At 41.1% G+C, this 25887-nt stretch overlaps 1 protein-coding gene across 2 annotated transcripts; it reads left to right on the forward strand.

Annotated features, from left to right (window-relative positions):
- Positions 1 to 1027: 1027 nt before the first annotated feature.
- LOC129107824 (protein arginine N-methyltransferase 8-B) lies at positions 1028 to 24550 on the forward strand. Of its 2 annotated transcripts, none has more exons than XM_054619389.1 (10): positions 1028 to 1125; positions 5779 to 6024; positions 8416 to 8571; positions 13642 to 13705; positions 14526 to 14668; positions 15701 to 15788; positions 17060 to 17175; positions 19683 to 19833; positions 23790 to 23911; positions 24467 to 24550. In XM_054619389.1, the coding sequence occupies exons 1-10, from the start codon at positions 1057 to 1059 to the stop codon at positions 24548 to 24550; spliced, it is 1239 nt and encodes a 412-aa protein (XP_054475364.1). In that variant the 5' UTR covers positions 1028 to 1056. The 2 variants fall into 2 exon arrangements, with proteins under 2 accessions (XP_054475364.1, XP_054475363.1); XM_054619388.1 differs by having other exon boundaries at positions 1057 to 1125; positions 5794 to 6024.
- The last annotated feature ends 1337 nt before the right edge of the window (positions 24551 to 25887 follow it).

Raw genomic sequence — 25887 nt, forward strand, 5'->3', positions numbered from 1 at the left:
AAGTGTCAAGTGAAAATAAACTGCAATCTATTTTTATTAGAGAGGCATGGGAGTCTAACGGCTTAGAGCTGAAAGAGGCATCGAATAAAATGGTGAATACATGTGACTGTGTGTGTTTGGGATGTGCGTTCTGCTGCATCCCTGGACAGAGCAGAGCAGGTGAAGCATATAACATGCGTGCAAACAGCAGCCAGCTCTGACACTGCCCCTCCGGCCAATGACACAGGAGTGGTCACCTCCTCACACTATCTGTGAGTGTGTGTGTGTGTGTGTGTGTGTGTGTGTGTGTGTGTGTGTGTGTGTGTGTGTGTAACCTGAGTACACAGCGTCCTCGCTTTTCAACAGGGAGTAAACCAAACTCCAACTTTCTCTGGGCAGACATTGTTCAGCACTTTGCGAGGATGGAGAGCGAAATGAATGGAGCAAACAGCTGGGTTTCATGGCAATACAGAGCAGGATGACCATTAATAAGAAATTTGTTTGGCACGTTTTGAGAGTCATCAGATTTCCGTGCATGTAGGCTCTCTCTCTCTCTCTCTCTCTCTCTCTCTCTGGCACTCTGTGTGGCAGCAGAGTACGCGGCACTATTTTTAGAAACGCCGTGGAGGAATCAATCAAACAGCGTCTAAAACCAGTGTTTTCGTGATAATCGTGGTGGGTTTTTAGTGCTGCAATCTTCTTCTGAGACTCATCTGTTCGCTCACCGGGTCATGGGAACGGGACGTTGCATTTTATATCAGTCTGATATCTCTGATGCCAAATGATGCCTTTTTCTCTCATGCTCTCCAGGAATGCGCACCGGCGGACCTCAAACTTTTGCACCATGGAATCCACTACACTTAACTGCAACAGCGGCTGCATTGCTTTTGGGACCTCGTGTAGTTTTGTGTCTTTTCCCGTTCTTAGAATTTCTAAAGAACACCGCAGTTTTTTGGAATGTTAAAGATAATTCTTATTGAACGATAAAGAACTAAGGAGAAGATCGTTCCAGGCGCATACTGTTTTCTCATCCTCTCTACTTCTCTCAAGTGTGAGCGCATCCTTTTTCTGGCTCCTATGGGAATTAAGCACTCGTCCCGCTGCATGCTCCTCAGGAGAAAAATGGCGGAGTCTGAGAGCATTGAGGTAAGTGTGAGAGAGACACCTTTGCTTTTCAGAAGACAAAAAAAAAACAAAAAAAATGAGAGGGCTCCGTCAGAGTCCTGCAGCATGTTTACCTTGAGTAGAAGTTGCACCTCGGACAAAAATGCGGATACCGAGCAGCAGCCTGAGTGATCAAATATAGGCTCTCTGCAAGGATGTTCAAATAAAACAGTCATCCAAGTGAATATTTCCAACATCGAGTGCACTTGAAAAAAAGAATCATGCATCGTTTTTTTTTTTAACCTTGTAGCTCCCAAGGTTAGTGTGTTCTGCAGTGGGATTTTACTTTTATTCTACTAGAAGACAGGACAGTGGCAGGACGTTAGATCTCTCTCTCTCTCCCCCACTTATGCCCACTCGTTCTCGGATAGGGATCCCCCCCCCCAGACAGCGTGCAAAGACATCTGAATATATTAGAATGTATATGCATACAAAATAACCCGTTTCAATCAGGAAGATGCTGTGAGGGTGATGAGGCTGAACGGGGCAGAGTGTGCTGCTGCTGCTTCAGAATGACTTGCGCTGTCCAAGGTGCTGCAGCAGCTCGCAGACCAGACGAAACGGGGGAACGATGGGAGTTGTATTGAGCAGCTGTTTGAGAATAAAGTAGGGTAAGAGGAAGACGTGATGTGTCAGCGATGCAAGAGTCTACATTATTGGCTTCCTGGTCGCGTTATAGGGCCCCTCAATAGGGATCCCCAGGATGCAGGAAATAGTTTAAGTCTACCATTTGCAGCCCTCCCCCCAAGAAAATGCATTTTCCCGAAATGCACACCATGTGATCTACAATCTTTCCCGTTTCATTAAAGAAATCATCTAATGCAGCTTTTTTTTTTTAGCCTTAAAGTCAGAGCAGCACGACATGAGCCCGATGTTGTATTAAGTGCAGTGCCACATTTGTATTCACCATGTGACTGCTGAGGGTGCACTTCTGATAAGTACTGCTGAAAAGATTCAAGCACCCTCTGAAGTTGGAGATGGCCTCATGTTGCTATATGTTAATGATTATTCATCAAACAAAAAAAGTTACCTCAAAGCAAGTTTATTCATGAGCAAAGCATTCCTCAAACTCTCAACATTTTGTAAAAGTGCTCACGTATGAGGGCTGGATGCACCTGATACATTACGATAAGAGGACACTGTCTGGATGGATGGATCTATGCCTTCCTCTGCTCTCTGCTGTGGTGGAATGTGTGTTCTCAGAGGCACCTAAGTGCCATAATGGAAGAGGACCAAACATATTCTCTTTCCTGACACTGATGCTGATTTCCTTCGACTTTATCACACACAAAAGCTCTTCCTGCAGTAGGCCATTAGAGCTTTTAAGTCATATATCTGGTACTTTTCTTCGGATATGCATTAAAACACCAATTTCCTACAGAGTATTCCCCCATGTATCCACCTAATGGCATTATCACAGACTTCAGGACTATCAAACAGGCACCATCTTTAACAGCCAAACAAGTACATGGTGACTGTGTGTTCCCTCATAACATAAGTGCCAATTGAACGTCCAATTCTCACCTCCATGTTGAGACGAGGATCCAGTCTGAAATACTACCCCATGTGTTTATCTGTCTGGGGGGTCAGAGGCGGGTCTCAGTTACACTCACTGCAGCTGCTCTCCTCCGACATATTGCACCCCTAGTATACTTTAATCTTTCCCTTAATGATGGCCCGGGGCGATTTCGTTTTACTGCAACTTTTAGAAAGTTCTCATTGATTGAGTATTAAACTTGGCAGCCTTAATCGCCCCTTCTGTGGCCCTGTCTTGTAATTATTGACTCTTTGAGGGATGGTTTGTAGACAGCTGTTTGCTAAATCCTGTGGTTTGTCTTTCACTGTTGTAATTTATTTCAAGAACATGCCAAGATTGCATCTGCAGTCTTTAGGAGAGTGTGTATATCATGAATTATCCTAGTGTGACTTTAGGTCAGTTGCTAAATGGGAACATTTGTTTGTCATTTTAGATTAAAATAAAATAAACTAATACATATATAAATCATCATCTTTAGTCAGTTACAGTTAAGTCTCCTTGATGATACGGTGTGAGAATATCTGTAAGTAGTAGGTTGATATGCTGCAATGTCCTGGCGTGCTCCCTCAACATCCTCGCTTAAAGGATTACAAATTCAACAGCTGGTCATTCCTTTTTAATTAGTCCCTCGCAATGTTTGAGATCTTTTATATAACAAACAATCAAAAACTCTTTAAACTCAACCAAGGAGAGAGAATGATGTATCTCGATGATCTCATGCTTCCTGCTGTTATGTTTAATGGCATACTGTTACATCAAGCGTATGCTGTAAGTGTTGAATGCTTAAAATCTAATGTTGCTCAGAATATATTCAAACACAGTTTTTATATACAGATGCTAAATCACTCATATAACTGTACCCATCAACTTCTAATCCATTAAAAGAAGGCATCTCCCAAATTATTATAATTTAGCCTAACAATTGCTATTTTAGCTCAATCTGGAGTATTTTAGGATTCCCATGCAAATTTAGCTTTATATTTTGAATAATTTGAATATGATCCAATCGTTTATTCGGTTAGACATGTTTGGATGTTGCAGGTCCAGTTAGGAGATTAGCACTCGACATATATAGTAGCAGAAGGCTTACTGGTTAGCTATGAAATGAGCTGCCATTCACAGTACATGAGACTCTACAGCCAGCAGCTCCATAAATGGGTGAAATGCTAATGTTAGCATGCTAACATGCTCGCAATGACAATGCTAACATGCTGATGGTGTAATATTCACATGTTCACAGAGTGTTAGCATGTTTCCATTTGCTAATTAGCATTAACTTATTAACACAGCACACCGCTGAGGATGATTAGTTTAGTATGTATTTGTCATAAACTAAAGCCAAATCAAAATTTCACACAGAGCAATGCTGTCTTTTCCAGGAATGTACTGTTCATAGTCTGATCTGGCCATCAACATCACTGGAGCAGTTGGGGCCTTGCTCAAGGGTACCTCAGTGGTGGTTTTGAGGGAGGGTCAAGTGCCTCTTTTTCATTTTCAACAACCAGATTTAACCTGCCAATCCTGGCTGAACTAATGCCCCTCCGGTCACAAACTCACTTCCCTGACCTCTAGGTTACCTCTGGTAAAGTCAGAGGATCACTCTCTCATTATCTTCTGGGGATCATGAATGTCTGTACAAAATGTCTTGACTATCCATCCAATATTTGTGAAGATATAGCAGTGTGGATCAAAGTGTTGGACTGACAGACAACATCGTCACTTGAGCCATGCCGCTAGCATGGTTAACACCTGATATGTCAGCTTTAATACACCAGTGTGACCAGTCAATATGTCCCAGTCCATGGCATTTACGACCAGCAGGAAGAGAGAGGACAAATATAAATATGATGGCAATTTTAGAGGGAAAGATACAGGTAGGAGGAGGACTAGGTGGACAATTGACTCTTTCAAACAAGGAAAAATCAATGTCACGTACAGATATCCTACTTGAAGTCCACTAGATCAATGTTCCACACAGCGCTGTCGCTGTAAGTCACAACAGTATGACTTCATCTATCAGTAAGGTTATCCACCGTATTGACTCTGTTATATGCCAGCCTTGTTACATTACATTAAAAGATACCTGACAAACTTCAGAGTGAAGTTTAAATTGGAAAAATTATCTGAAATCTTGAAATCACAGTTGTAGATATAGATGTAATTCTGCAGGTTATATTATGCCACCCCTCGCCTCAACAATGAAGATGGAAAACAGTCTAATGGATTAGCTAAGTGGCCTCAGTTGGAGGTAAAGCTCTGAAAGATACTGGAGCAATATTAAAACATGCAAGAAATAGTTCCATTAGGGGTATGTGTCAGGGTGTACCACAAGATCAGACTGTGTAAATGCAAACTGAAGAAGAAATAACAGCAGTATTGTTCAAATTGCAGTATAGAAGTGCCTTAGAAAAGATTTATTTAGGTAAACCTTATGCTTTCCCTTCATTAGCTTTCCAGAGACACAATGCTTTTTTAATTTATATTTAGTTTCTTCTCCCAGATAAACAATGATATATTCTGAGCATCACTGTCAAACTATTTTCATCCTCCTCGCCAACTATTTGTCATTTATTTTTGGAAGGCTGAAAGTTGGAATGAGAATAAACACCAGAACGGCTTTTTTGACTCAAAACTGAGATGCTGGGAGTCCGTTTCTTCATCTCTGTCTCTTTCTCACTCTCAAACCAATACACATTCACACACCATGGCTAGACCCTCCAGCTGGCCTCAGAGGTGATAATCAGGGCATTATGGGTGTGCCGTCTGTGCAGAACAGAGCTCTCCTGCCAGCTTTCCCTTCTGTTGACCGACGGGCTGACTTCATGTCAGTAGTCAGAGTAATCCCATGACTCAATAGACTTTCTGGACTCTGTGAAATCACCAAATGGCTTCAGTTGCATCAGAGTTGAGCTGAGAGCAGAGGAAATTATTAAGGGGAGTGGTTGACTGGGAGACAATCATTGCCCTAACCATGTAATGCAAAGTTGCTGTTGCATCCAGGTTTTGTTTCTTAATTGGAAAGTGATTTGAAAGTCAAACGCCATAGGTAGTCCTCATCATCAATGGACAATTTTTCCTCTTTATCTCTCTCTTTCTAGCAACCACAGCCACAGCCACGACCAATCCGCATAATTCAATCCCAGTCGGCGCAGCCCACCTCGTTGCCCAAGCCGGTGCCTTCCATCCAGCATGCCTCACGGCCTCCTCTACCGCCGCACACGCCTCATGCTGCCAGCCTCCCTAGCTGTACCGGGCGGGGGAAGATGTCCAAGTCCCTTAGCCCAGAGGACATGACCTCACGAGACTACTACTTTGACTCTTATGCCCACTTTGGTATACATGAGGTATGTTTTTTATCTGTTTTTCTTGTTCCTGTGTCCGTTCTTGTCAGGGATAATAGGATAGATGTGAGACAAGACATGCATGATGACTGTTTTTGACCAAATAGTTTCTGGAACTAAAATCGTGAACGAAAAATATAGTTGGCGCATTCCTGTTTGCATTTTCACCTTAGACGAGAGGATAAGGCTCTTGCACTGCAGTTAATACTTAACCCTGTGAAATATGCATCTTCCTTTAAACACACATTTTTTATCAGTTAATGGTAATCCCAGCTTGGCTTACATTTGCACATTTTTCCCGCAGAGTAGATTAATAAAACTATACTGCAGTGTATAAAAACTGTCAAAATGCTAACAACTTATTTTTCACATTGCACTGTTACAGCCTGGCTCTAAGACTGAAAAAAAAACATGATTCACATGGGTTTCTTACATATAAAATGACATGTTAACCAAAGAAAAATCTAAACAAATCCAACAAATAGCTGGGACGAGTCTGTAAAGTCTGTGAGTGAAAATGTTCTGTATGATTGTTGTGCTGTAAAAACAAGGAAAAGGAAACCAACATCTACCACCAGATACTACTGCTCCTCTGGTTTATATTCATGGGGAACATCGAGCCCAGATGTGTCCCATGTCCCTGATAAACCTCCAGGTCCACAGCTCTGGGGAGAGATAAATGCGACAGTGAAGCCACCAACTACCCATGATGTTGTTGTTAAGAATCTCATGCCAGTCAGTCAACACAAGTCATCCATCCCATTGCAAACCCGGGTGTAAACACATCTATGTTTGGAGATGCAATAGATCAAAATTGATACAGGAAATATCCCTGCAAGATGTAGTTGACATTTAAATGGACAGATGCCTTTTCACTTCCCCATAAGTGGCTCAGAAATGTTAATAAAAGTCAACAGATTTCCTGTTTGATTTGTGGCTTGGTTTATCCAAAGGTGTAATGGTTGCATTACAAATGTTTTTTAAAAAATGAAAAAAGAAATCTTATTTTAACTTATTGGGTCGAGTATTATAATACTTCTGGTTGCTGTTCACTCGCTGACTTTTTTTGCAAGCCCATATCTGTAATGCATATTAAAAATACTTATAATGTGTTTTATGATTATATTGCAACCTGTATATGATGATTAATGCATTAGTTATTTTCCTTTAAAGGAGCTCTAAACCATTTTCGCATGGGTTTGGCCAAAGCTTCCATTAATAATGTATTGATGAAAATCAGGCCAAAGAAAATCGCAGGATGGTGAGAGCGGCGGACATTTTTATTTGTACCATTGCCATTGCAACCAGCTTGCTCACATATAAACTAAACCGACTCATGGGAAGTGGTGGGCACACTGAGGTGAGGTTTTGCAGTAACGACTAAAACCATAAACGTAGTAAATTAGTAGAATTTGACAACTTAGTGCTTCATACACACACTCTTATCACAGCGTAGGAAAGCACATTGCTATCACCAGATCAGTGACAACAGTGGACAGGCAGAAAACATGAATTGGCCTTCAGAGCTACTTTGGTTCTGCGGAAATTGCTCTCTATGTCATCTTTATTTTCCCTTGTATTATTTCCTCATTTAAGAACTTATCATTTCAGACTCCTCTATTCTGTGTTGGTAAGGCTCTTTAATGATGATCACATGTGACATGTAGCCTCCTCCTGCTTCGGACTACCCTAACAACCTAAAACAACCAAATACTTAGACGTAGACGGTTAGAACCATGGCTGGGGTTACGGTCAGCCAGTCCCATCATAGGACATGAGTTCTGAACCCTATCTGGGATAAATTTCTGCCTTAACTCCAGTTTAGCTCTACACAAAGTCTGGACTTGATGGCGAAAGGTAGAGGACTGGTTCAACTTTGCTTAAGATACACTTTAGCCGTTATTTTTAAGAAAAATCTTTCATTCTTAATGCATCTCATATGTCTACTATTGGATAATTTAATATTCCATTGGTTCAGCTGCATTGCATGCAGAGGAAACAGAAATTATGAAAAAAACATGACCTGTGAGATGAATCTTTTATGTTTTTTTGGAAAGTAGGTCAGGTGTATTTTTCCTGTCATTTCTGAATATTCCGCACACTCACACATGCATGCCCTTGGTAAGAAATGCAGACAGACTGAGCCTGGGGGCTCATGGGGATTATTCAGAGACACCAACTATGGATTGAATATAGAGCCATACGGTAGAGACGAAATAGAGTAAGATTAGGTGAAGGCTATGTGCTATTTGTCACCACCACTGCAGATATCACAGCAAATCCAGACCTCCATATTCTGCCAATGTTTTCAATTCAACAAAACACATTTTCACCCTCCGCAGGGGTTAGCTGTGTCAACATCTTCCTCAAATTATCTGTCATATGCCAAACCAGGAGATGCTGAAGGACGAAGTGAGGACGCTCACCTACAGGAACTCCATGTACCACAACAAGCACGCCTTCAAGGACAAAATAGTGCTCGACGTTGGAAGCGGGACGGGGATTCTGTCCATGTTCGCAGCCAAAGCGGGGGCTAAGCACGTGTATGGGGTAAGACGTGTTTCCAATTAGTGGAGCGTTATCATGCTGACCTATCAGGATCTAATCACTACAAGCTGCTCAGACTGTGTACATGTCCTGCATGTGTATGACTGGCACTCTGTACGTATATGTTAACCATTTTTCATCAGTTCTCTATAATCTTTCGAGGAATATCTCGTCTGACAGGCAGGTGCTAAAAGTTTGTGGCCACTCAGGCTGGTTGACAGGCTGAGCCGCAGAGATTTAAGAGCTCTTTCTGTTATTGTGTACCTCAGCAGAATTAATTGGTAGTCCGGGCATGTCTGAGAAAACATGCCGGTTACACACCGCCAGTTTGGGATGAACACTTGAAACTTATTTTTGTTCTAAAAATCAAGCGAGAGGGGGAGGAATAATTAACTTGGAATCGCCTGGTTGACATTATGTGTTTATGTGTGACTTTGCCTCGCATCCCATATTTGTTTTCCTTCCCTCTTCTATGGTCTCGCTCAGTTCCTCTTTCCCTCTCTTTGTACTTTAAACTGAAATATCAGTTCACATTTCGTGCTTTACCACACACTTGCGTTACTTCTGCCCATCTGGAAAGGCTTTAGCAACGTAAAATGGGCTAATATTTCGGAGATTTAGTTCACCTTTGACTCAGATGCTCTCAGTTTGAGTTCCGCATTAATGCCCAATACCTCTATCATACCTAAAGCTCGTAAAGCTCCACGTGAAAGATGGGCTTGTGAGGTGAAAGGACTGGGCTCTTGGCCAACAATAACTTCTCTATCATATGGACCTCATTACATAAAAAAGTAAAGTGATAACCTTTATTCTGGCTCCACAGAGTACCCACAAAGGACTCCTTGCTGAATTCTAGAATTCTATACCTATCAGAGTAATATAATCATGATAAACTGAGCTCACATTTGAAATAATGTATTGCACATCGTCAGTAACTAGTTAGAATGAAAAATGTATTATTTTTCTCCTTGATAACATTACTGTAAATATCTCATCAGAATTGTCTCAGACCTTTAAAAACGTCCCTGACATTTCACAATCTACAAATGGTTACTGGCAGTAGAGCACTATGTGGGATTTTAAAATAAATACCAACAGGTACAGTTAATAAAGTGAGTGTTTAGTGAGGTAAGTCCATGTACTTGAATCATTCCAGCTCTCAAACAGCCCTGATATAAAACCATGGGCGGCAACTTCAGTTCACCAGCTCACACGTGCAGACTGTAAACCGCCTGCCCAGCATGAAATCACAGAGGGCCGATGTAAACTAGATCTGCAAGCAGATATATCAGGATCTAAACACCCAACGAGACTCTGAAAGAAAATCATGGCGGAATAGAACTTTATCAGGTGGTTTGACATGTGCTTGGCAGGCTCGAAGGCCTGTTTTCAGCACAGTGACAGCATCTAATCCTGCATTGGACCACAAGGATCCATTAAACGTTGCATATCATGCACGACCGGCAAAGAGTGTTGTAGTTTAGATAACTGCTCTCTGTATTGCAGTTAAAAACTAAAAGAGAATGAGATTTTGATGTATAGTGATGAAATGATATCAGCTTGATAAAAGATGGATATCTAATGAAAATGCCAGTTAGAGTCAGATAAGTTTAGGTTTAACAACAAAAACAATCTTTTTTATAAAGTATGTAAATAATACACAGGTATGTAAATTAGCAGGTGACCTGGTGACATTTTTAAGCAGACGTTAGCTACATTCCATTAAACACACTTTTCTTAGAATTCCCTAGACCATACAATTTGGGCCAGAACGTGTTGAGCCTGAATGCAACAGCTCTGTTTCTTCTGGGTGTAACATTAAGCAAGCATTTGCTAAATGGTATCTAGTTCATAAGTCAATTGTACATCAAAGCTTGTTCATGTGATTATTGTAAAATTTATAATCAAAATGTTTGAGTAAAATAAAAATAAAGAAATCTAACTTAAAACAAAATGAAATCCTGCATAAAATTGAACTAATATTAACTCATTTCTGATTCACTGTATGACTCTCAAGAGCTCAGACACAGGGAAACTTAGACTTGCTGCCTCTCCAGAGAAAAGGAGTAGTTGCAGCGACCACGGTGACAGTGACTCTCCCTGACACTAGTAAGAGAGGTGCAAGAGGCACCCTGTGAGGGTGTGTTGACTCTTAACACGCCTCGAGGCCTTAGCGCTCCTGCTGAAGCATGACGTTGATGGACACATGGCTAATGGCTAACTACTCTTGCAGCGATTGAGAAAGAGATGAGGAATCATTGCCAATTAGAGGGCTGACGTTGGCAGCGACGGTATGCATACACCTGGTGGAGTTCCTTATTGTTTATGCAGTTGATTCAGTCTGTTTTTTTAATGGCCGATTGAATAGATGTCGTGTTAGAGCAGTTGACAGACAGAAGGCCGTGGGAGCCACCGGCAGCATCTTGACCAGCCCTCCACTAATAGGCAGCCGAGAATAGGGCTGCTCCAGGGAGGTGGTGCTAATGTCAAGTTCCTGCACCCTGAATGCATGCTCAGTGGGGAAACTGAAGACCTCAGCTAGAAAGCAGAAGCAATAATTAAATGTCAGTATGTATGTTATACTGCAACAACAAGAAAAAAAGATATACCTGAGATGACATCTTTTAATTTCTCCATTTTTGGTTTGTCTCTCCTGTATAATCCTTTGCCTGCCTCTAAAACAAAAGACCTAATTCTTCATGAGAGTCCAAGGCAGCAGCTGAGTGCTTCTATTTCTCAGCCTGCTCTCTCCACAAGGGTCCCAGCATGGCTTTGCCTTTTTTTTTTTTTTTTTTTTTTTTTTTTTTTCTTTTTACAATTCACAGCACCAAGAGTTCATTCAGGAGTCCCCTGCTTGATTACGAACAGATGGATCTCCTGCAGCATGAATAAGTCTGCACACTTCTGACAAACAGTGTCCCGGGGGATTTGGAACAGATCGTACACACTCAGGTGGAAATCTATACTCGCAGATTTCCTGATGCTGGAAGAGGACGGTATTGACAAATGCCTCCTCCTGAATTATGTTCTCCTTTTGTTTGGGATCTGCTTACTAGAAGTGTCCGGGGTTTATTCTGATGAATGAAGGAGGCTTTATTATGTTATAACTCTGTTTTCGCTGTCACCTCAATAAATCAGCCATTAGTCCTGCATTGGTGGGCAGAGGAAGTAGAAAATATGTCAAACAAGGAGCTGATGACTCAGAAAGAAACAGTATTATAGAGAGGGCATGGAGGAAAATGTGACAGAGATGCAGGTATTTCTGAAAAGTGATGAGACAAAAAGGAAGCAGAGAGAGGATAATTTAAAAGAATTTAAAATGTCAAAAGACTAATAAACCTAGAAGTTGAAGGTCCCACTGGAGCTAAATGGCTGGATGCAGTTGAGTAGTGACTAATCTTCACCCTAATTACTTAAAGTAGGATGCTCTGGCAGCGTTTCAGGGACTGGTCACCTTGCAAATTATATCCCGTCAAATTCCTTTATCTTCTTATTTTCAGCTCAGGACCCAGGACGTCTCTTGCAAAGCAAAATTAACCTCAGTTCACAATGTCAGATGATAATCCCTCAATTGTTAGCTACCTGCTGCCGTCAGGCTCTCTGTCACAAACATACTGTACGTGATTAAAAAGCTACTTTTGCTATCAAACTCTGCATGAAGAAAACAGTTAGTGTTTAAGCATTAGGCAAAAATCTGTAAATAAATTGTGCAAATTATATTTGCATTTTTTGTTTAAATATTACTATACAAAATATAAAAATCTTAAATGAAGACACAAAAGGCAAAGTTACAACACCAATAATCCCATCTACAGTAATACACAGGACTGTTTGAATAGGAAAATACCTTGAGAGAATGCCTTCACAAAGCCTAAGCTGGTGAGCTATTGTATCTCACTCCCCCTTCTCTTAAAGCTGGCAGAGATCCAGCTGCCCAGTTTTCAATTTTCACATCAGTTTTCCAAGCGGCTTTGTATTCAGGACTGCAATGTAAGCCACCGATTCAGAGACAGTAAACAAAGATGACCTGTTTTCCAACCCCAGAGAGCAACTTATTGTGGCTGCAGGGTTGGACCGGCATTCATGCAAGGAGCAATACATCAGAAAATAAAGATTCAATTCTGGACTTGTCTTGACTCCAAATAACACAAGGAATTGGGGTTCACTCTGATGAACCATTGGTTAGGTAGAGCAGCCAGATGAACAAACAGTCAATGATCGGCAAGAATTTTTTTAGCATTATACGTTTTTAGCAGTGGTGGGAAGTACATTTACTCAAATACTATTTCCATTTTTTTGTCTACTTTGTACTTTCTTTTTAGATAAGATTTGACATCTCTGAATAATCGAATAAGCTTAGAATTACAACACATTGCTAAAACATTAAGCCAGTGATTTCCAACCTCTTAGGCTTCTGACCTCTCATGACCCTGAATAATTATTTTATAAAACAAAACAAAAATTCTGTACAAAGAATGAATACAATTTTCTAAAGCAGAATTTTCTCTCCCATTAATCATCTTATGACCCCCAGATTTATCTTGTGACCCTTTGGACGTGACTTGACTCCTTGGGAGTGAACCGCAAGACTGAATGTGCTTTGTGCTGCTAATACTTCTGTACCTTTAGTACGGTCTTCTCATGCAAGAGTTTTATCTGTAATTAAGTATTTTTACATTGATGTATTCGTACTTTTAATTTAGTGAAAGATTGAAATTTGTGAATACCTGTTACAACCACAGTTAGCCATTCCAAATGTGAGGATTTAAACAATGTAAAGCAGCGTCTTTAATAGAAGTGATGGGATATTCTTGGGATCTCCTTGTATCCCCCTTCAAAATAGTGCAATGTATCTGGTCAATATATGCTGATTGAGTTTTATTTTGAGGCATTCCAGTCAACATCAGCACATCAGCAATATTCAAAGTCTTCTGAATCTGCATTATATTCACACTGAGAACATGTAATTAAGTGCTAGACAACCCATTAAATATATTCTTCCCAAAGCATCGCAGTCGTTCATCTATCTATTGTCATTTAATTCATTTTTCTTCTTCTCTTTTTTTCTGCCAGATTGAATGCTCCAGTATATCAGAGTACTCAGAGAGGATCATCAAGTCCAACCACCTTGACAGTGGTAAGAGCCCCCCCTCTCTGCGTTCTGATGACACTGCACTTCATCTGCAGTGAAGGGGCCAGCAGACTCTCTTACAGTCGTGACAGAAATGGTGAATGAGGAGTAGAGAGGGAGAAGGCTGGCAGATACGCATGATGTGGAGAAAGAGAAGATTCTGTGTTCATCATTCCATACTGCACTGGGGCCTCATTTATATTCATTTGCACAAACATGCTGCCAACTTACGAAACTTCAAAGCATATGTTTGAATCATAAAACCTCTGTAACTTCAGTCCAAAGCTACTGACTGTGCATCTACCAAATGATAGCTCCATAAACCAACCTGTCAGCCGATGCTCTGTCTATAAGCCTATGAATATCAAGTATGCACGAGTAATTGAAAGGAGAGTTGACACTACGTTCACTCACTGAGATTCAAGCAGGAAGACATGAGCAGGTAGAGTAACAGGGTTCGCATGTCATTCTGACAGACACTTTGTATCACCAGGGAGAAAAGCAGAACAAAAGAAAAGCTGAAGTCAGCTAATCGGCAAAATCCACTCCTCCACTGTAAACCCCAAGTGGCTTGATTTCTATAAGAACACCATGGCTGCCACGGTAGCACACATACTATACCAGTTTCTTCTTTGCACACAGTGATACAATATTGTCACATACTGTATATGCATAATAGATGTACTGACTTGAGTCTTAAATCTGCTTTCGACATGTTATACACTTTTATAGGAATTTTCTTTCCTACATTTTAGTGGTAGACACTTTTTGGTACGCCTGAATACGAGCATTGATTATGACTTAAAAGATATGTTGTGTGTTGCAGTGATCACCATCTTCAAAGGTAAGGTGGAGGAGGTGGAGCTTCCTGTTGAGAAGGTTGACATCATAATATCTGAGTGGATGGGCTACTGCCTCTTCTATGAGTCCATGCTCAACACAGTCATCTTTGCCAGGGACAAGTGGCTGGTAGGATGTGTGGAGTGTGTGTTTATGTGTGTATAGACATGGTATACATATAAGTCTATCCTGCATTAACAAATATCCCAGGGACATATTAAATCATCACTGCAACAACCATGGAATAAATACTAATAAAAGTATCAGCAAGTACTGTTATCATCCTGGCATCTTATCACTAGAGGGCAGTATCTAGAGCTTTAGGCTGAAATTGATTGTTTAAAAAATGAACTGATAATCTTATAACAATCAAAATTAAATTCGTAGCTATTTGTATTAAATCAGTAGCTTCCAGTCTTTAAGTACTACTTGCAACCCTTCATTATAAAACATAAAATTATCCAATAATTGAAAGAGAAAAAGAAACCAGTAGACCAAAATGATCTCGCTTTCCCTTAAAATGATCTTGCTTAACTTCATCAACTTATTTTTAAGGTACAATATACAGGATTCAGAGCATTACTATAGCAGCAAGCAACTATTTGCTATGTAAAGATATAGTGAAGGGATGTTTACCAGAGCAGAAAATGAAGTCGCTGTCCCTCTGTGTGTGTTGTTAACCGAGCTTCTCTTTGCTTTGTTGACAGACTTTGTAAACTTTTAGCTCTGTTGGCACCGTTAGTTGCAAGCCGCTGGCTCAGCTGTCGGCATGTTGAGAGCCGTTTAGAGTCAGTAGAAATGCTTCCAATCTCAACTTTAGCACCTTCAATGATCATTATGGCATTAACCTAAACGAAAACAAGAAAGGATAAGAAAGACTTATTATATTAATAAGAAGTCTATAATGTTTGTAGGAATTTGGCATATACCACCCATATTGTTGTCCATTATCTTCTGTGATTGGAAAATAATAGTTATAGTCTTATAATTCATAAACAGCTCTGCTAATCCAGGCTGCGCACTGAGGGAACAATAACAACTCAATAATTTATATTTGTACTCGGCTGAGGAATGCAATGTCACCGATGCTGTAATGTCGACCTTTTATAATGTGTTCAGGATTAATTTAAGAGTTATTTCTTTGCCTCGTTTGTCAAACAGAAATCCGGTGGATTAATGTTTCCTGATCGTGCCTCTCTGTATGTGGTGGCCATCGAGGACAGGCAGTACAAAGACTTCAAAATACATTGTGAGTTCAGTGTGAGAGTGTGTATGTGGGGGCTGGTTGTGTGTATTACCTGTACCTGGAGAGTGGAATGACACACACTTGTACTGTCCTACTGAAGCTCTTGGGTGGCTCTAACCAGGAATATGTCTTTGCATTGTAAGTCTGCAGATGTAGAACACCATCCACACCTCCGATTTGTACTCACAGGAGTGTGGGCGTACTCATACACAACCTCTCGAGCTCTGCAAATGATCTTTGGCATAACACTGGGGGGGATAAGTGATATTATTAATCAACAAGCCTCTCCGTCTCTGTATGATCCCAATCTTAACCTGCCGGAGGACTTTGGTAGAAGTTTTCCTGCTAGCATCTGTGTTAAGCCAGTTCACAACCTAGATGACAACAGGCATGCAAACAGAACAATGGCCAATAAGCCTCCTACTCACACTCCCCCATACATCTGTGAAATTATACAACCACACTGCCCCATGAAAAAGTCAAATCACATTGGCTCGATGCTATGCAAAGCTTTCCAATGGTTTCTGGATACCATCATTCTGTGGTTTGAAGTTTAACACATAGCCAAACTGAGAAAAGTGGTGAGACAAGTGCATATATTGACCAAACACTTCTTCTCTGCTGGCCAAGACGACCTTTAGACTGATTTAGAAGTGGCCTTCGGAAGCACTCCAGTATTCTAAGAGCATCCTGTGGACATTAGTGCTACTCTGGGCCGAGCACTGCCTTAGTTAAGTGGGCAGCGAGAAATTCAAATAGAGCACATTACAATTCCCTGGAGGTTTGTGACCTGTTCATTATCACCAGCTTTCCTGGGCTCTAAAGTAGATCTCCCCTTCTGGGTCACTATAGAGATGTTTGCTCACACACTTTCTTAAGGAGCTTAATGAATAATGTATGGAATGACTTAGCAAAAGTTGCAAGGGTATTCAAGGCAAGAGTGGAGGCTGCATTCAAGGAGGCTCATGTTTACAAATCATCCCCGAATTCAGTGACTTTCATCCGTCAAAATGAAAATGATTTCCAAACTGACTGAGGGTCTAACTCTGGGGTCGTATATCAGATTATTCTGGGAAGCTCTACAAGTAAGACTGCGACAATTGATGTTTTACAGCTGCAGCCCAACTGTTGTCATCTCCCATGGCTTTTCCCACCCTAGGAAACTGAATAAACTGAATCAAAGCATGTAAAGAACACTTTGTCATTTGTTTTCTTTGACAAAGCATAACTGAGAACATGCCAGCAAAGTAACTCAATCATGCTGTATTCACCAGGGTGGGAGAACGTGTATGGCTTCGACATGACCTGTATCCGTAATGTGGCCATGAAGGAGCCACTTGTGGACGTAGTGGACGCCAAACATGTGGTGACAAATGCCTGCCTCATCAAGGTTGGTAAAATAATTTAGCTAGTGGCAGATAACTGATTCATCACAAAGCCTGACCAACTGTAAACTGTGGAACAAACGCAAATGAGAGTTGACATTGGTGTAGTTGGATGGCAGTGTCAGTGATTTGGTCGTTCTCTCAGTCGGCCACTTTAGTCCAGACTGAAATATCTCAAAACTTTCAGATAGATTGGCATGTAATTGGATACAGATATTAATGGTTCCCAGAATAAAACTCCTAATTGATTGCCATAAATTGTTGCGCACACATTCATTTCCCCCTCAGGATGAATATTTTAATAACTTTGGTGATCCCTTAACATTTCATCAAACAGCCTCTTTTGATCAAGATATGTCCAATACTATGGATTATGAATAAATACCTGCAAAACAAATGTAATCCCCATCAGCCTCAGCTGGTATAAAAAAAAAGAACTTTTGATAAAGTTGATAAAACTACTGACAAAGATTATATCATATAAAATGCCCAAAAATGACAACAAAATGGACCTTGCGTCAAGATTGTTTTCTGACCTTTACATTACAGATTATTACCAAGATATTCACAGTACAACAAGCTGTTACCACCATTTCCTAATGCTGGTTAAGCCTAAAAAACTGTTCCAGCATGATTGCAGTGGTAGAACTCACACATATTAACTCTAAGGGACATAGTTTAATTGGTACACATAATGTATGGCATGCTGTGACTGGTTTGAATACAAGCTTGATGAGTGGCTGCTGCCCTGTCTGTGCCTCTCACTGTGTGGATTACACTGTTAAGGCTGCTGTGTCATGCATGTCAATAGCAGCCCATCTAGTCCTTCTAATTGGGCTCCTTGTCATAGTGACCTTCTTATCGCTAGTATTGATTGGACTGCTCTGCCCTGTCTCACCTCTGTCTAAGTGAAAATTGCTGTCTGATCACACCTTTATTTTAGTGTTGCTTGTCTTGGGATCTTGTACCAAAAAAAAGAAGACAAAATAGAAGCCTTACCACAATGAGACCCTGCTGACAGGCTTTATTGTCTTTAAATGGATTACTGACTGACCTCATTAAGGTTGTATAGCTGAGGAGTAGCACACATAGGACCTCATGTTATTAAACTGCTGCTTGAAACGTTGGTAGCAATACTCACTGAGGATCATAACCAAGTATTATCCTGCAGAAATAACAACCTGCATGATAGGGCTCTTAAATCTTTTATTTCACCTTGAGAGTAATAACAAGGGTGTAAACATTGTAGTGCATTATATTGCAGTCTTGAAATTTGAAATGTGACTTTGAGAAGTTTATATTCCACGACCAGGGTAAATATCTGGTAAATGTGTTTATGGGAGTGAATATTTTCTAAAAACAGCAGGGGGAATCTCACATTAATATTGCATTGTTTTTCATGCCAGCAAACATAGGGCTCATTCCTCCACAGACAATGTGGCATCTGGCACCAAAGCTAGCAGTGAATGTCTAATATCGCCTATGGTAGATGGAATAAGATTATCACACCTCTGCGTACATCTTTATCCTGCAGGGAACTGTGTGTTTTCAGGTGAGCTGCACTCCCCTCTGTTTCTCAGTGTTTAAAGCTACATGATACGTTGGCGCAGTGCCGTTCACCCGACAGTAAACCAGGATCTGGAACAACATGTTCTTCTCTGAACATGGTCTAGTGGGACGACGGGTTATCAGATACCCTGTTAAACTGACTGGAATCGGGGGACATTTACAGATTTTTGGGTCGCTAGCACCATGCATGAATAACACCTGGTGCCTCACAATAGTTAGAGATCCCAGACGACCCCGGTCCCCCTATCCTTGTCCTACTTACCATTCTTGATGTTTATAGAATCTTAGCACAGTCCAACTTGAGTGTGATGGTGACCCTATATCTTTCTGCAGGTAGAAGCTGTGGTGTATTTCTTGGTGTTGTTTTTTGGTCTCCTTAATGTCATGCATTTGGCACTTCATATCAAACTTTCTGAGATGGTTTCTAGCGCATTTTTAGATTGTTGTAAGATTGCAAAATCATTAGTTGGAGGTTTGAATGCGGAAAAAGGATCTGGTTGAAGTCAGACCTACAAGTTATTGAGAAGAACAATATCACCCACATGTATGCACCCTAAAAATCAAGACAGCAGCAGGGTAGCATGGTTTAGTCCAAAGACTGGAAACAGGGGAAAACAACTACCTTGTTTCTGTCCAAGAAGTAAACATCGACCTTCCAGCTCACTGAATACTGAGTAATTAAAATGTTCCATCTAGGTTGTTTAATTCAAAACATGTAGATTCCACACTTTAGTTTTTGTGCAGTTTTTAAGCCAGCTGGCTGTTTCTCCATTCTCAGCCTTTGTGCCACGCTAACCAGCTGCAGACTGTACTTCCCAAAATGTCCTTTAAAAAGAGAACACAATGTGAATAGGGAGAGTTTAATGCGACCAATGGCTTGTGGTGTAAGTTTTGTTCATGGGCTCCTGATCTTTTAGAAGAGTCCATCTCTTTTCATCCGCAGGAGGTGGACATCTACACAGTGAAGACTGAGGACCTGTCATTCACCTCAGCGTTCTGCCTGCAGATCCAGAGGAACGACTACGTCCATGCACTGGTCACCTACTTCAACATCGAGTTCACCAAATGTCACAAGAAGACTGGTTTCTCCACTGGTAAACAGCCTCACTATATATGTCTATAACTTTACATACAGGGATCTATGCGTGTTTGTGTGTGTGTTTGTGTGTGTGTGTGTGTGTGTGTGTGTGTGTGTGTGTGTGCATTGGAGATCTTTTATTACCAGCCCTAACAGCAATAACACAGCACCACCCAGAGGTCAGGATCAGTATCTCTCTAATCTGATAGCGCAGCAGAATGGATACTTCACTTCCAAAGGCAAATAGACCGTCTGACATTATGTTGTATGTGAGTTGTGGGGTGTTCATGCTGGTAGCGAGCACTTCATACACTACTGCGAGGAGGGCAAAATGAAATAACAAGGGAGGATATTATTGGACTTGTTTCATACAAACTACAACCAAATGTCCCCACATTGAGCAGACATAAAGCATCAACAAGTAAAGTGAGAGTTTAAAATCAAGACCATCAGTTGGACAGCTTCAATAGACCCTTGCAGTAATAATGTAGCTGAAGTCAAAGAGAAATTAAAAGCGCCAATATGGTCTGTGTTGAGACGTTGAAGCCATCTATTACAATAATAAGTGTCATTGTCACTTTACATCAGAGCAGTTCAGATGACATGATCCAAGCAGTGCTGGACCAGAGTAGGCATCGGAGACGTTGTGTCAAAATCTGTGTGTGACTGACCTCTAGTGGTGGTGGTAAATATTGTGCATTGAAATGATATGTTAAGCAGAGAGTATCACTGTAAAAGTTTGTATGAACAATGCATTTGTATGCCCTCTGGTACTGATAATCTTTTATTCATCAATTTATGGCATCATCACAACCTTGTATCTTTTCCATAAAGAATTACATTAACATACAATAACTTCCAAACATAAGCTTTCTCTGCCCTGCCCACTTCCCCTCTACTGATTTTCTGTAAATTTGTCAGAACTGAGGACTTCGCGTCTGCCAAAAACTTTAAGATACATATCTAAACGTACACACAGAGAGCCAAAGTGCAATTGATTCCTAATGCGAAAGTCACATCAGACTCACACAGACCCTCAGCGAAAGAGAAAAAAAGGCAAGTGGGGGTCAAAGATCGCAATGCATGCTGGTCAGTAGAAATGCCATGTCATCTACTGAATTAGTATAAGAAACGCAGCTTTTCAGTGCCTTTATTGAACTCTGCACAAAAAACGGAGAGGCCGGCCTGTGCAGCAGCCACGGTGACTGGCGAGCCCTTTCATCTATGGACTCAGAGAGAGCTCGTCTTTAAAAGGCAAAGCCACCGAGCTGGCAGAAATTCAATTTAAAAGGCTCCTGAGTCACTGTAAAGCGATCGGTAATGTCCAGGGCACTGCGGGATGCTCACTATTATTTGGGGGCTTGGGGCACACACACACACACACACACACACACACACACACACACACACACACACACACACACACACACACACACACACACACACACACACACACACACATACACTAACATATACACACGGATGAGTGCACATGAGGTGGGCACAAAGTGATGAAAGAAGATTGACTCGAACCGAAGCGGAGAGGTCAAGAATGCAGTCATGCATGTCCTGCCTTTTGCTTCAGCGCTGTGATCTTGAACTCAAGTGGAGATACCTGCTCTGTTTGCACTATTGCTTCACAGCTAGGAGGACGCAGACTCGGTTCAATGCCTCTGCTCCTCCTCTGTAAACGTTGTGTTTATTCTCATCCTGACATTCACACCAGGTGGATAGAAGACCGTATTTCTGTCTCTGTTAGCCCCATGATGGACTGACAACCTGTCGATGGTGTCTCTCTGCCTTTTTGTCTGTTTGCTGGCATAGACATCAGATCCTTGGTGAGACTGAAGTCTCTGGGTAGAGAAATGGAAAAAGGCATCACTGACAAGAGGATGATGTATTTACTGTTCTCAGTCATTTAGTTGGTGTGTTGCCAAAGTTTAAACCTTTGTTGGTAGAACTTTGTTATCAGGAACACTTGATATCCAGACGCATTGATCTCAATTTCTAAATTGTGTGGCCTGCCTCGACTGCTGCTTGCTTGCTCGTTTGTTTTTAGCCCGGTGGCTAGGATAGCTGGTCGCTAGTTGTCGCTACTTTTATTGTTAATCTTAAGATTTTAGCACTTTATTAAGTTTCGCGGTCTGCAAGTGTGATGTCCGAGAGTCGATCTCGCCATCTTACCCGCTCTAAACTGAAGGAAAGCATTGCTTGTCAGGAAGTCCTGGGCTCCTCTGGCTGCATCGGCTGGACCGCGACAGGTCCCATGACTGCTCCATTCCCTTGACGGACAGCGATCCCACTCCATCATCACAGGAACTCCAGGCTTGAGAAGATCCTATTCCTCGCATGGGAGTGACGGCCCGTTATATTATGCGTGTCCCAGCGGAGGCATGGGAACTTGAGGCCTATGGTGGGTTCATGTCATAGATGTATAAAGTGTAAAACGGAGCACTACATGTAGCCCGCAAGTGGAAACATTGTGCAAAGCGACCATCTCCCCATTGTCCACCTTGGGATCTCCCGCTGCCTTCTTCATCTAGGACATGCACGAGTTTCAATCACTAAAGAAAGCTGCCACCTCCGGTCATCGGTCATCTCCTCTGCCTCCAACCAGCCTTTATCGCACCACTCACCGGTTTACTACTATCGCTGATCGCCGTTGGATGCTACGGAGCAGGACAGCGTTAGGCTCGTCAATCATTTCAATACAAGGCTCGTCTACGGGGTATTGATCTTTCCCCAGACGGGTAAGTCCCGAGTCTCTTCCTCTCTCTCCCTGCTCATCATCAATTACTCAATATCCAGACATATCTGCTCAAAAGCAGCTGTGACCTTCTGCCTTCCAGTTGCAATGGTTTCTGATATTTTACCAAGAATTCTCACAACCTAGCCTCGTGTCCAAAAAGTTTTTGTTTTTTTATCTCCAGTGCCCTCCTCTCTTTTAACAGAGTCATTTGGACGTTGCAGCCTGTTATCTGTCATTTCAGATGTAACCTAATAGAATGTCATGTGTTTTCTTCCTATAGAGTGCTCATGTTTAAACTTCGTTGTCCACTGCCGGTCACATTTGCTGTAATTTATTGCGCTCCTAAACCAGTTGGCTTCATTTTGATGGAGCTCCCTGGATTTCTACTCTAGTATTGTATTCAATTATGATATAATTGTTCTTTGTGGTGATTTTGATATTCACGTTCACTCGTCTTCCAAAACCCCTGCTACAGATCTTTTAAATAACTTTCTCTTTGCCTGTTTATTTTATTGTTTTTTAATTTCTTGTTTCTTTTTTATTTATTTTATCATTCACTTTGGTATCTTATTTCATTTTTCTTCCTGTGAAGCACTTTGTACTTGTTTTGATTAGTGCTCTATAAACAAAGTTTAATAATATTATAAATAATTAAAATGTTACAGACAGCTTTCTTAATGGTTTAACAATAATTTATAATGCTCAAAATTAGCTTTAAGCAATTAAAAAGAGCAACCTTTGGGTAGCCAGATATTGGAAAACCCCTATTAATTAAAGCTCATGTCTTTCAAATTCTAATAAATCAGCAGTTATAAATGTCAAGTCACTGATTAATCATTTTTCGTTTCTCTGCCTTGGTCAACATAAATAAGATGTTAAAAACAAAGTTTTGTTTAACTGCAGCCCTTTTGCAAAGTTTTCTTTCAGTCATGTGTGGGCTAAACACCAGCCAACGGATTATTTCATAACCTGGCAACCAGTAAACACTTCTTATAAATGACTTATGGCTGATCTATAAAGCACCAATGCCTTCTTTTTTAACCATGACTAACATCATTTATTACAATTTCGAAAGCACTTATAAAGGCTGCTTTATTAGACTGTGGTACAATTTTGTTAGTATATTAAAATTATGATTTTAAAAGTGTGTGTGTGTGTGTGTGTGTGTGTGTGTGTGTGTGTGTGTGTGTGTGTGTGTGTGTGTGTGTGTGTGTGTGTCCCAGCACCAGATGCTCAATACACCCACTGGAAGCAGACAGTGTTTTACCTGGAGGACTATCTGACGGTGCGGAGAGGAGAGGAGATAGTCGGCAGCATTGACATGAAGCCCAATGAGAAAAACATTGTGAGTGTTGTTCAGTCTAAACTTCCTAATGTGTAGTGTGGTGTGTGGAATCATAACAACAATGTTAATTGTATCTGCCTTAAAGTGATTTATTGTGTTTATATATAAGAAAATATAGAATGTGAGAAAATAAATAAGATAATATAAAAAGTGTTTCACAGTATAATCTGAGCTCTTTATACCCTATATCCTAGCTTAGAGATGACTCATATCCTGCCCTGCCTGCCCACGACAGATTGTTTACTCCTCAGTGTTGGATAGCAGTCAAGCAGGCAGCAGCACTGCAGACAAACAACAACCTATCAAATCTATTGTTGACCTTGTCCGTGTCCTCTCCTCCCCCTCTGGGATGAAAAAGCATGTTCGCTTCCTCCTGTTGTCTCACACAAACAGTCTGTGCTTACTTAACACACTGTACTGCTGTCAGGTCAAAATGGAAAATCTGAGTCTCTGGTCTTACATTTTTTTTGTTTGTTTCTGCCACGTATTTGCTTACTCATTACCTCCCCTCTGTCTGACAGCCATCTTTCTTTTCCATCTCTCTTTAACCTGCAGCGCGACTTGGACTTTACATTTGAGCTGGATTTCAAAGGGCAGCTGTGTGAAGCGGCCATATCCCATGACTACAAGATGCGCTAGGTTCGACTGGGGGGATGATGGTGATGGAGTACAAACCCTGAGCACCAGAGGGAGACAGAGACACTCCCACGTCCAGAGACAGACACAATGTGTGATGTAAGAGGGGCAGAGAATAAGAGAAAAGACCAGGCCAAAGACCAAGCAGAGTTGGCCCTGTTGACAATATCACTATTGTCAATACAGTGTTTGATGAAAGCAGGAAGTTACTCTATGCTGACTGTTAAACAAATGTGAATGTAACACCAACAAACAGAGGTCAGGAATATCTCCTTGCCATGATGAATGTTATTGATTATTGATGTGCGTAGATGTGAGATGGAGTGATGTACCCGTGTGTTTTGTTGTTTTCCCACAATAACCTGGAATTTATGGAGGGATAGTTGCCATTCTTAAATTACAAAAGAGCTCATGTAGTCATCATTTATTGTCTGCTTTAGGTAGACAGTCAATTTAAGGTGTACATCTTATGTCATATTATGTACTGTAGGGAATGATCATTAGAGAACCACTTTCATTTATAGTTGAATCAATTTAGCAAAGTTGGAAAACTGACAGCAACCCAGTGCCACGGCCAAGGACGAACCCGCGTATATGTGTAATGTAAAAGGTAACACGTGTTTGCATAGTCATTGTACTAGTAGCTTTCTGTGAGTGTGTAATAGAATGCGTCACACTGTTGCACAGCATGGACTCCAGATGTTCCCCGTGTTGTCAGTTTGAGCAGTGATGTTGGCATGCCGATAACATACCTTCCCCAATCCTAAATGCCTTGACCAAGTGCCGAAATGTTCCTAGTTCTTTCCCACACGGCTGCATTCAGCTTTTTTTCTCCTTTATATAGACGCTAGCCACTCTCTTTTTTTTTCTCTCTTCAAACACAGGCTCAAGCCATGAAGCTTTTTAACTACATCTGATCCATGTCAAGCAATCGAACCACACATCTCTAATTAAGTCTTAGCAACCAGATGACCTGCAGTATCCCTGAACCAATAACTTGGTTTGAATCTAATAAGACTGAGAAGATCATTCTTGTAACCTGCAAACAAACTAGAGTTTACAGTCAGTCTAAAACGTACTGCATTGCACGAAAAACCATCTTTCCACTTCACCTGTGCTCTTAATACGGTCATTGCCTACCACAAAGATTACCTCATGTTAATATTCCTAGTGTAAGCCTCAAACTACTGCTACTATCATCTAGGGAAAACACAAGTTAAATACAATACGTTTGAAACCTTTTGGTCTTTCCCATGTTAATCCCAGAGTTAGTATGTGTTCAATGCTATTGTTGACACAGCCAAGAAACAACCTGTGTCTTGGTGTTATATATCGTGCAG

The sequence above is a fragment of the Anoplopoma fimbria genome, chromosome 19, assembly GCF_027596085.1.
Source record: "Anoplopoma fimbria isolate UVic2021 breed Golden Eagle Sablefish chromosome 19, Afim_UVic_2022, whole genome shotgun sequence".
Taxonomy (NCBI): Eukaryota; Metazoa; Chordata; class Actinopteri; order Perciformes; family Anoplopomatidae; genus Anoplopoma; species Anoplopoma fimbria.

Coding starts and splice junctions, on each gene's coding strand:
- LOC129107824 (XM_054619389.1), top strand. CDS start 1,057: ATGGGAATTAAGCACTCGTCCCGCTGCATGCTCCTCAGGAGAAAAATG. Junction 17,176..19,682: donor CAAATGCCTGCCTCATCAAG/GTTGGTAAAATA, acceptor TTTCATCCGCAG/GAGGTGGACATCTACACAGT. Junction 23,912..24,466: donor AGCCCAATGAGAAAAACATT/GTGAGTGTTGTT, acceptor TTTAACCTGCAG/CGCGACTTGGACTTTACATT.